Raw genomic sequence first — 12,538 nt, 5'->3', positions numbered from 1 at the left:
TATAACCCTTTAAAGACTATACTCTTAAAAGCCTACTATAAATACCCTATAGCTAAATACCCTAGCTAAGCTTAAATATATAATCTACTCTTATAAAATTACTATTAGCCTAGAATACTATTATTTATAAAATAATAGGTTAAGAATTACTATACCTACTAAAGGTTTAACTTTACCTAAGATACTAAATAAGGTATCCTAAGACCTTTACTAGTACTAAAATAAGCCTAGTAATATATATTTATAGATTTTATTACTTACCTACTACTAAGTAATAGATATAATACTATTTTAGTTATAGCTTACTACCTAATAAAGATAAGATATATTATTACTTATAAAAGAACTAGTAATACTAAAGATACTACTTAATACTACTTATAAAAGGTATAGAAACTTTATAGCCTTCCTTAGATAATTATATTAAACTAAGGACCTTAGTTTATAGCTAAGTTTTAAAAGAAGCTTACTTAATAACTATCTATTAACTTACTACTATTAACTACCTTTTACCTAGAAACTAATAATTAAACTAAATAATTAAATACTATATTAGAATAGTACCTAAGAGTATATATATTATATCTATAAAATAATTAGAACTAATAGCTTTCCCTAGCTAAGTTTACTATAAACTCTCTTAAGTTTAAGATAACTAGTATATCTTTATTCTTTATAAATTACAGATTCTATCCTAAAATAGGCTTTAAGCTTATAATTACTATTAAAGGGAGCCTAGCTATAAGGGATACTAAGTAATTTATATAAACTATAAAGAAAATACTAGGCTACTTATAATCTAAGAGTATAGTAACTTAAGCCTACTATAAGGACTAAGCTAACTATTACTAAAGACTTATTAAGTAATATAAGAAAAAAGACCTTATTTAGCTAAATACTAGGAATATTAAGACCTTATAACTATAGAAGAAGTTAAACTAAAAGAATATAAAACTACTTAAGATATCTAAGGTTATTTCTCTATATACTTACTAACTAAAGCTACCTAATAGTATAAAGATATACCTTATATTCTATATAAACCTACTTAAACTTACTATAGATAACCTATTACTTAGCTAAAACCTAAAACCTTTCTTACCTATTAAAGCTAAAGAAGTAAAAGAATAAGAGGTTAAAGATATTATAAATTCCTAATAGGATTAATAAAGCTAAGGAGGCTATCTTAAACTAAAGTATATAGTAAAGTAAGCTAGCTATACTAACCTAATAAAGGTACTTACTATATATATAAAGAATACTACTAAGATTATAGTAAACTTCTATAAAAGGTACCCTAAGAAGCCTAGTCTATAGTAACCTATCTTAATAAAGCTTAATACTAAAGAGAGGGGTATTATTATAGTATAAAACTAAACCTACTTACCCTATACCTAAGTATAGGTTAAATTACATAGTAATATATTATTACTATAACCTTAGCTAGATTACTAATTAGATTCTAAATATAGCTCCTTAAGCTATATCTTATTAATAGAGCCTAACCTACCTATAGTACCTATCTATAGTAATAGATCTAACTTTATCTAAAGCGTTCCTTATTTACCTACCTACTAAGCCCTAACTGTAATAATACGCTATTATATTAGTAATTATTAACTTATAGTCCTAGGCTATAATAAGGCTATTATAGCCTTATATTAGCTACTAGGGCTTTCTTAGTAATTTCTATAAATATATAGTTTACTTACTTAGTTAGGAAAATAAACTAGTATAAGTAATAGTCTTTATTAACGTTTTTTAAAAACTAATTTTTATTACTAATTAAAGCTACCTTTATCTTAAGCTTTATTATTAATTTATTTAAGAATACTAGCTTATTAAGAAGCTAAGGTACCTTAGTATTAAAGTAAATAAAAAAGAAAAATCTATAGCTAAAAGCTACTAAGGCTACTTTCCCTTTATTAGTATACTCCTTATTAAGATCTACTACTAGCTCTATAGCTATCTATATAAAAATAAACCTTAGTAGAATTAATATAAGGGCTCTTATAATCTTTAGCTTATTAAGTTCTTTATTATTAAGCTTATAGTACTAATTAGTAATTAAAGTAATACTATAGTATTTAATTAGTATTACTATAAAATAGGTTAGTAATATATAGTAATAGGGATTAGGAGTTAACTAACTTACTATATACTTATATAGTAGTGTAAAAGGTATAGGTATAGGTATAGGAAGAAGGAAGGGGGCTAGGCTACTGTGCTTTATATAGTAGCCTTTTATATATATAAGTTACTTTGTTAGCAATAGTTAGAGCTTAGTTAATATAGGTAACTTTAATTAAGATAAGCCTACGCTTTAACCTACCCTGGAGGGGTTATTCTTAAATAATAACCTTACTTATATCTATCTTTAAGTAAATTTACTAGTAGAAATTAAAGTATTAAAGTAATAAAGCTTATTAAAAGGCCTTAATAAAGGTATTAAATACTTACTATTATATTATATCTTATTTAAGGTTATAAATTCTAGCTTCTTAGTATTTTAATTTTCTTTTAATAGTTTTATTAAAGGTATTATAATTTTAAAGTAATTATAAATAAACTAGTAGTAAAACTTATAAAACCTTTAGAAAACTTATATCTCTTAGTATATAGTTAACTTTTACTAATTTTTAATTACTTTTACTTACTTAAGGTTTATTTTAATTAAGAATCTAGCTTTATTAATATTAAAGATAACCCCTTAGGTAGGTTAAATTACAGGCTTAATCTAATTAGTATTATTAATAGCTACTAGACTCTAACTATTACTAATATAGTTACTTATATATATAAAAGGCTACTATATAAGGTATAGTAACCTAGCCCCCCTTCCTTCCTTCTTTATCTTAGTTTTAACCTATATATAGTAAGTTATTAAACTTCTACCTATTAATTTATATTACTAACCTATTTTATAGTTATAGAAATCCTAGCTAAGTACTATAGTATTTTTCTAATAAAGAACTACTACTATAATAATAATATATACCTAGGGATTATAGAAATTAAAGTAGCTACCTTATATATATTATAGGTTACTATAAACTTAGTTCTTAATTCCTTTTGTAACCTTATTATATATAGGATTAACCTAGCTACCTTTAGTTATAAGCTTCTTTAGTTAATTTAGTAAAATATAAATATAGACTATACCTTATTTCTAATTACTAAATTAATTATATTAAAAGAGCTAGTAAGAAAGCTAGCTATAGAGAAGAAACCTAATAATAATAAGAAGAAATTTCTTATAAAGATTAACCCTTATAGCTAGACTATTTACTATATATAGTTTATTATTTTAAAAGATTAAGTAAGGATAATAGTTAACTATATAAATAGGCTATAACTAGTATTATAGTCTAAGACTATAAGTATATAATAGAATTAGTATATAGTATTTTAAGGGGGAAAAATTTAAATAGTTAAGGTTTTTAGAAAAGAGATATATTTATATTCTATACTATATTAATAAAAAGTTAAAGTTTAGCTTACCTTAGCTATAGTCTTAATTAATCTAGTTATATAACTAAAATTACATAATTATCTTAGCCTTAACTATAGCTATAGCTTACGTTAAGTAATATAGTATTTTAATAGTAAAGGTTTATTTTAAATTTTATATTAAATATAAAGTATCTTAGAAACTTTACTTTATTTTAAGAAATAATATATTTAAAAGGCTTAATATATAACTTAGCTTTTTATAATTACTTTAAGATTTCCTTTAATACCTTTATATACTCTTTTTATATTTTAAATTAAATTAAAATATTATTTTATATATTATATCTATTATATCTGTTAACTCTTTAAATACCTTATAAATATAATTTTAAATAGTTATAAGTATATTAGCTTCTTTAAATAGTATAACTATATACTTAAAATACCTATATTAGGTTTAAAATACTACTTTTTACTTATTACCTTTCTTAATTTATATATAACAGTAAATAATCTTAATATTAATTTTAAAGAAGTATTTAATATTAGTAACTTAATTTATAAGCTTTAATATAAGTAAAAGTAAATAGTAATTCTTAATTATTACTATATTTAATTTTTAGTAATTAATATATAATTTTAATATACTATTTTTTCTAGAAATAAATAAGATTTAAGCCTTTATAAAGTATTTATAAGGTTAAATATTAACCTTTTAAAGGTTTTTTTTAAATATATTTCTATAGCTTCTTAAGCTTAGTTTGTAATAAAAAATAAATAAATTTAAAGAGAAATTTCTTTCTTAGTTAAAGGTTAATAGTATAATTACTTTTTTTAATTTATAATATAGTTTTTATATTTTTTAAACTAAGTATATCTATAAACTCTTATACTTACTTAGTATTATTTAAAGAAGGATTTTATATAAATATTTTCCTTAGGTAAAGTATATACCTTATAGGTAGCTATAATAATATAAACCTAATATTCTTAAACTTTTAAATAAATATATATACCTTTCTTAAGAATTTCTATTTTCTTACTTTAATTATACTTAAATTACTAGTAATTTTCCTTATTATTAATTATAACTTTTAAATTTTAGAAGTATAAATAAAATAATAAGATTAGTATCTTATATAAGTTATTAAGTTTATTAATCTTAATAAGTATATAAGAAAATATTCTTATTATATCTTTATAATTTATTTAAATAAATTTTACTTAATACTTTAAGTTTTAAGGTCTTAATTATAAGTTAATATTAGTAATTCTAATACCCTTTAATATTAACTATTTTAATTTATATTACTTTATAAATATACTATTAATTATATTTATTTATACTTTAGTATTAAGATAAATACTTACTTTAGCTTTCTCTTAGCTAGATAAGGTAATTATACTATAAAGGTAATTACTAGCTTTTAGTTTATTTTTAAGTAAATTTAAAATAAGTTTAGTTAAATATTAAGCTTAATCTTTTACTATTACCTATTTTCTACTTATACTTAGTTTATTTTCTTAATTAACCTATAGTTTTTATTAATATAGATTTTCTTACTATAATTATAGTATTTTATAAAGGTAAAATTTAGTTAAGTAGTAAATAGCTTTATTATTACTTACCCTTATAACTTAGATTATTACTATTATACTACTAAGTTATATTATAATAGTAGCTAGGTTAAAAAGGTATAAAATTTTAATTATATAATTTAAATTTATTAAAGCTATAAGCTAGGTTTTTCTTAACTTTAGGTAATTAAACTTTATTAACTTTAATATAGTATAAAATATAAATAGATTTCTTTTTTAAAAACCTTATTTATTTAAGCTTTAAGTTACTTAAAATACTATATATTAATATTATTAAAAAATTATAATCTTAGGTTATAATTAGCTTACTAAGTTTTTTAATTAACTTAGTTAAAGGACTTAAATATTATATTTATTTACTTTCTTAGCTCTTTAAACTAAAAGATATTATTTTTATTAATATTACTTATTTTAAGCTTTAATAAAAATTCCTACTTTTAGTAACTTAGTTATTAATTTATAGCTAGCTTATAGAATAGTTCTTTTAATACTTTTAGCTTTATTTTTAAGTTCTTTTACTACTTTTAGTTTTTTTTAAAGTAATAGTAAAATCCTATAGCTAAAAGTAATTAGCTTAACCTTATTATAGTTAGTATTAAACTAAGAACTTAGCCTAAAGATATTAGTTATAATAGTAATATTTAAGTATTATAGTAATAATTAAAAGGCTAATTTAATATATTTAATTTATAAAAAGTTAAAATATAAATTATCTTCTTAGTAGTATACTATAATTAATCCTAGTTAAAAGATTATTAATTATATTATTAGTTACTTATAGGTATAATTTTAAGGGAAATTAGTTATATAACCTTTTTAATTAATTTAGGTTAATAACTAAGAATACCTTATATAATTATATATATAATTTCTATTTTTTAACTTTTTTAATAAACTTTCTTTATTTTTAAGATACTATAACCTAATTTATTAGGCTATAGTAAATAAAAGTTATAAAAGTTTTATTATAAAATATAATCTTTAACTAATTTAATAGTTATTTCTAGCTTTATATATTATATTTTCTATTTTCTATCTTTAGCTATCTTATTAAGAAATACCTCTTTCTTTATTATATAATTAGGTTTTTTCCTATTAAGCTTAGAAAATAAAGCTTTAAGAAGTTATTACTTAGCTTATATTCTTAAAACTTACTTACTAAAGGTAATAAAGTATAAGACTATATAGCTAAATATAGCTACTTTAATATAAACTAAGTTTATCTAGTATATACCCTTAACTTAAATATACCTTAGCTCTTTTTAACTTTAATTACTAGAAATTAAAGCTTAAAGTACTATATAGTAAGGTAAATTACTATTTAGTATAATATTAATCTGTTAGTCTTAGAATAGTAAGCTTTTTATATAGGCTTATAGGCTTAGTTAATAAGTTATTAGTATCTTTTCTAAGATCTAGTTAGCTTAGCATATTATTTATTAAATATAAAATATACTTACTTATAAATTAGTTTTAATTATTAGCTTTAATATTCTTTTTATTAAATAAAAGAAATAAGGATAGTATAAGCTATTTTTAACCTTTTATTCCTAATAATTTAAGGTTTTATTACTACCTTATATAGCCTTATTATAAACTTATTATATTAATTATAAATTATTAAACTTTAAGGTAATTAGATTTAGTATCTACTCTTACTACTTTTTATATAATAGAGAAGATAATCTATATAAATAATATAATATATATACCTAAGTTATTAAGATTTAACTTTACTAAAAAAGATTATTATTAATTATAATATTAAAAATAAATTTAACTTGAAACTTATAGTTTAAAGAAAATAATAAATAAATAGTATTAATTTATATTATACTTAGTAATAATAAAAGAGCTTAAAGTTAATATTGCTTAGCTTCACCTTACTTTAAATAGTAGCTTGCTTTTAGTATCTGGGTCTTGCAGTTCTGTTATTATTAGTGCCGGGGAAGCGGATGTCTTTGTATTAGTGGGGTATAGCTCTCGTACCACGTTGGGATTTCAAGCAATCCACTTGCAGTAGCATGTCTCTAACATTTGCACATGGCTCCATGTTGAGAACCGTATAGGTCAAACAATTGTAATAACTGCCGCTGTCTCCCCCTTTACCAAGTACTCTTTTACGTTCAATTCGTGAACGACCAAATCGCATGGTACCATGAAGCGTAGTCATTACGCCTGCGACCAATGCCGAAGGTCAAAGCGAGCTTGCGATGCGCCGCCCCTTCTCGGTTCTGGCTCTTCAACCTGTTCCAATACGAATAACAGCGAAAGGCTCGGTATGTGATCAGGTGGAGTTGAGTTTCCTTATGGTAGCTTTGTAATGGATAACTAACAGCAGGATCTTTGTGTCAGCTTCTGAAAGTGGCCATGAGTCTTGCTCGTATTGTACCAAGACGAGGAAGACATGCACCATGAACTGGGCTTGGTCGCAGATACAAGCTGCGTCCATCTTGAGTGCTGTTACTGCTGCTCCTCCGCCGCCACCGCCGCCTCGACAAGCGTCAGGCTCGTTTGGTGAACCCGCTGATGCTCCTGTGAAACGACAGAGGGTTGAACCCAACGTGGGCTCATTCGCAACCTTTGACAAGAGCTTCATACCTGGACCAGGACGAACAGACGCCATAGCACGGAATGCCTTCCAACAGCACAACTTGAAGGACCCTGGATCTCACTTACCTGGACTCCATGCAGTACCTCATCCTTCCGCGACAGCTTGGGCCAGATCAACTTCAACCGTGACCCAAGCATCCCGTAATCCAAGCAATGCTTACCCCTTCCACCATCACAATAATACAGCGAAGCACTTATCTCATTCTCACTCACAAGGCCCACGCGCATCCAATCTGTACAACAACTCGCCAGCTGTCTTGCGGCGTAGAACAGACTCGCACTCTCCTCTGGACAAGGCTTGGGGTGGAGATGAGTCGACAAGAGCAAAACGCCGTCGAACATCGTCAATATGGACTGATCGAGGAGCAAACTCATTGTCTCCGTTCTCGGTTGACCAGACTATGATAACAAGCTTCAACAACCAGTTCATATCCACAAACCTTTTACAAATATATCATGATGTCCTGGAGCACAATCTCTCTTGCTGGCTGACTGAAGTAACTTGCCCTTACCGGGCACCCGGTTATGTTGCTGGAGGCAGTTATGCTCCCACCGAATGGGGATCGTCATGGTCGAATCGCATCTACCGTCGCACAATCAATCTTGATCATGCAATATCAACATCGAAACTCACTCGACTAACTCGTTCTGAGGATAAAGCTGCCGCAAAGGCATTCCAACTAGCCATCATGGCCTTTGCTACACAATGGGCCCAAGGCAGTCGCCGGCAGCGACAGCGCTTTCCGACTGACGGCGAGACACCGGAGGATATACTCGACGATGTCACTGAAGAGTTCGATCGAAATATCCAACGAAACCTCTGGGAACAGGCAAAAAGGGCTCTCCAGGATGTTGCCGAGGTTGAGTCATATCGAGTAGCTACCGCCGAGTTAATCTTTGGTCTGACCCAAAAGCCCTGGACTTTTGACAATGAACCCGATGATACGGCTAGAAACCCCAATACATTGTCTTCTTCACTACCGGAAGTTGATATGAAGTCTTTGAACGCCGAACTCGGCGACATTATCTCACGAGATGGCCTGCCAGTATTTATGGAGAGAGCTGCACGAAAGATGCATACTCTTAAATTTCGATTCGACTCGGGGCGACGCGGTGTCACTGGACCTCTTACAAGCCCTAAGAATAGCGACGCGCTGTCGATGATGAACCCGGAAGATCGTGGCACTGTTGGGTTGCTTTACTGGCTTGCAGTCATGCTGGACACTGTTTCCTCATCTATGAGTGAGCGTCCAGTTGTTGTCGCTGACGCAGATAGTCAGCATGACGATGCAGACGATGATCTTGACGCGACAACAAATGGACGGTGGAACGTTCCTCTGTTCATCCAGGATAATCTGGAACAGCCACATATGTACCGCGCTGTGCACTGGCCTTGCTCATATGAATCGGCTGCTGAAGCTGTCACCAAGTCAGCACCCGTCAAAGTTCTCCTCTTTCGCCATGTATCCTATCTGCAAAATATCTTGAGGAGAGGAGGCCGTGGAGAAAAGGTTGAGGAACTCATCAAAAACACCAGCTCACTTTATCGATACTGGAATATGACACATGGTGCTTTCTTCAAGGAACTGCTCCTTGACTACGAATCAGTTCCAGGCCGCTTACAAAGCTGGTTCGTCTGCATTTCGGCCCATTGGAATCTCGGTGCTCTTATGCTCGCCGATCTCATCGAGTATGTGGACGAGAACGAGCTGGGCGAGGCAAATGCATCTCATGGCCGACTATCCAGCAAGATGGTGACAAAGATACGTGAATCGAGTGCCAAAGAGTTGTCTGAATTGGCCAAGGTGTCGACCCCTGACCACAACCTGACCAATCTAACAGCATCTCAAATGTCGCACTTCCACCATGCGGTCAGCGAGGCGACAATTCTTACAGAGCCCTGGACTATTCTCCTCATCAGAGCCTTTGCCAAGGCAGCTATGATCTTCATACAAGAGGCCAAGGACTCTATAGAGTACAGCATAGCGGCTCCAGCAACTACTGGACATGACCTTCAGGAGAGTGTGCGACGAGCACAGGACTGCATAAAAGGGCTATGGATTTTAGGTAAGAAGTCTGATATGGCTAGGAGGTCTGCAGATACTCTGGCGGCCGCGATGAAGAAGCTGAGAGTGTAATCTAATTCTGTAATAAACAAGCATCAATTTTATCAATACCCGATATGTATTCTGTAATTGCACAAAAGATTGGATTTAATATAGCCTAACAGATCATCCTCTTAACAGATACGTAAGAACAACTGGAGACGTGTCTTGACAAAGAAGGATTTACTTTAGGTTCTACGGTTTGATTGGCACTCAGTAATCGTTGTGACTGGGTATGTCAATATCTGTTAGCTACATTTACAACATTGTTTAAGAGAGATGTGGACAGATCAATGTCACGAGCTGGATATAAACATGATTTCTATCTTGCTTTGAAGCTTCAAATCTAGACGGGAATTTAATAAGTATATTTATAATCTCTCAGGTGTCATGACCTTTATCTAGACCTCAAGATACTCAACTTATCCATTGCAGGGTAGCTGAGCTGGTATGTACCTAGAAACACTAATAAGCGGCTCAATTCTCGTACAAAGACAATTCAGGTACCAATTCCTGAATGCGTAAAGAAGTATCGACTGTAGAAGAAATTTGAGAGACAGTCTCACATTTAATCAAGCTGAGAAATGTCTCGAGTTTCTTTCTTTGCTTTGACTGATCGGCTAAAACCCTTCCCTCTTTCAAGCCACTTTTGTTTTGCTTTTTCCGTCACACTCATCGATCAGATCAGCCAAAGTCAACACAGTACATCCCTGCTGTGAATCTCGTCAAAGGGTCTCAGATCCTGCACTCACTGAATCAGTATCCATATGTACAGTACAACTGACACCTTTAGCCTAGCTTAGTCTGGCTTCGATAGCTCGTCGACTTGACAGGGGATATCACATCCCTCGGCCGAAGACTCAGTGATCTGTAACTTGTTTACGCAGATCTCTCGCCCTTGTTCGTATATAATCCTGGTTCCTCAGTACCGATGCACATCACCAACCCGCAACCGCGGTACTGGCAGAGTGACAGGACGGGTGAGACATTGGCAACCAACCTATCATATTGCTAAGTGACCAAAGGGAGAATGGAATCAACCAAGAACCAAGGAACGAACGAATGGTCCCGACGTTCAGGTCGTAAACTGAGACCGCATGAATGGGAGGTTGGGACTTGACTGAGACTCAGAGCTCCCTAGCTGCATAGCTCTTTATTCCTGTCCTGGGTGCGGAAAGAATCTTCATTCTCATGCGCGATATTCGTCATGTCTTCCACGGCCGATATGCATGGGCCTTCAGGCCAAGACAGACCATGGGCTGCAAGTGCAAGCGCAGACATTAGACAACTACGAGTACCCAAAGGAGGATTGAGAAAAGAAGCCACTTGCCTTAAAGGTGCGAATCATCGAGTCCACGGTATACCTTGCATGCCAACTAAGGTATGCCCAAAGCCCATGTAGAGCTGGGGGTTGTGTACCAACTCGTAGGCTAGAGACCTCGAGGCTGACGACGACTTTACATGCCATGACGCTTGACGGCTAACGGTAGACTGACAACGCCATGCCAGTCATCTCAGAAGTTCTGATCATGACAGTGACAGTGATATCGTATGATTGAGAAACCTTGGGCTATTCGGTTGAACATGCCTCCAGCGAGAAAGATACAGCCGGTTACCATTTTCCTATGCGAGAATACACGCACAACAGAATCCACCAAGACGACAGCGTTCCATCCATCAGCTCTGTTTCTAGAAAGATGGTACTGAGTCTGAGACAAGATCTACTCATTCCTGAGCGCCAGATCAGTTCAACAAGCCGAGGCGCGTGGCAAAGATGGGCCGAAAAGAGACGGATCTGGGGCCTGCGGCTCAGCAATCACTTTCACATTGTTGCCCTTCTGAGGATCTGCCTATCAGCTTGGCAACTACCGTGCCGTTCGCCATCATGGCTGTGCGGAAAACGGTCCGTTTAAACGCCAACAACTGCTTTGTCTCACTGCATCCAATACTGGACACTGGGCAAGCATCCGATAGGGTGAACCAACAAGCGAGAGAAGAAAGGGATGTAGAGGTTAAGCTTTAGTCCATGTAAGCCCGTTGAGAGGGATGCGGAAGGGAACGTTGACAGCCATGCATTGGTATGCATCATCTCGAGTAACTGATATGGCAAGAACTTGACCAAAGAATATAGGAAGCAAAATTAAAAGCATTTATCGGCCCTTAGCGTGGTTCAGTGTGACTCTTGAACTTGTGTAGTCTCGGCACATAGCCTCCCTGGCCGGTTGCTTAACAATAGTCTCTCGAGTCGCGAGCTGCTCTGTAGCATCAATAGTCTCCTCCAATACTTACCTTTCCTTCCTTAAACATGTCGTAGACCAACCCATAAAGTGAATCTTTTCCCTTTGAGATTGGCGCCACGAATAGTATGCCCTCCACGGCATGTCGAGGGAGTCAGCACTGCAGACGTGCAGCATATGCATGTATCACCAGTATAAGCTTACCCAACCCTTGAACAAGGCAAACGTGAGCCGTTGAGAACTCCCCGCTCCGGGGATGAGACCAAGATTCACCTCGGAGACACTGAAGCCAGCACGTGGTCATACACAGAGGGCCACACATGTTCGTTTCAGTTTTTATGTCGACAAACTTAACATTTGGAAGGAGCGTTGTCTTCAGCAAAAGCCCAGGCCCGATTGCAATACTTTTCTAGTCGTTGATGGCAAGTCCTGCCAGAAGGCGTAGAGAGTATCTCCTCGAGATCGTCCATTGTAGAGTAACCTCTGAGCCTCCAAACAGCTGCTGTATCATTACACAGGCTGTTCGAGTAA

At 32.4% G+C, this 12,538-nt stretch overlaps 1 protein-coding gene across 1 annotated transcript; it reads left to right on the top strand.

The window, feature by feature from the left end:
• Positions 1–7,466: 7,466 nt before the first annotated feature.
• FIESC28_09086 (uncharacterized protein) lies at positions 7,467–9,803 on the top strand (the record flags this gene model as incomplete). Its single annotated transcript, XM_031163223.1, has 1 exon — positions 7,467–9,803. The coding sequence occupies one exon, from the start codon at positions 7,467–7,469 to the stop codon at positions 9,801–9,803; it is 2,337 nt and encodes a 778-aa protein (XP_031012801.1).
• Positions 9,804–12,538: the final 2,735 nt, after the last annotated feature.

The sequence above is a fragment of the Fusarium coffeatum genome (genome assembly GCF_003316985.1).
Source record: "Fusarium coffeatum strain FIESC_28 chromosome Unknown BRIP53273_contig_221, whole genome shotgun sequence".
Lineage (NCBI taxonomy): Eukaryota > Fungi > Ascomycota > Sordariomycetes > Hypocreales > Nectriaceae > Fusarium > Fusarium coffeatum.
This window is presented reverse-complemented; position numbering and strand designations above follow the sequence as displayed.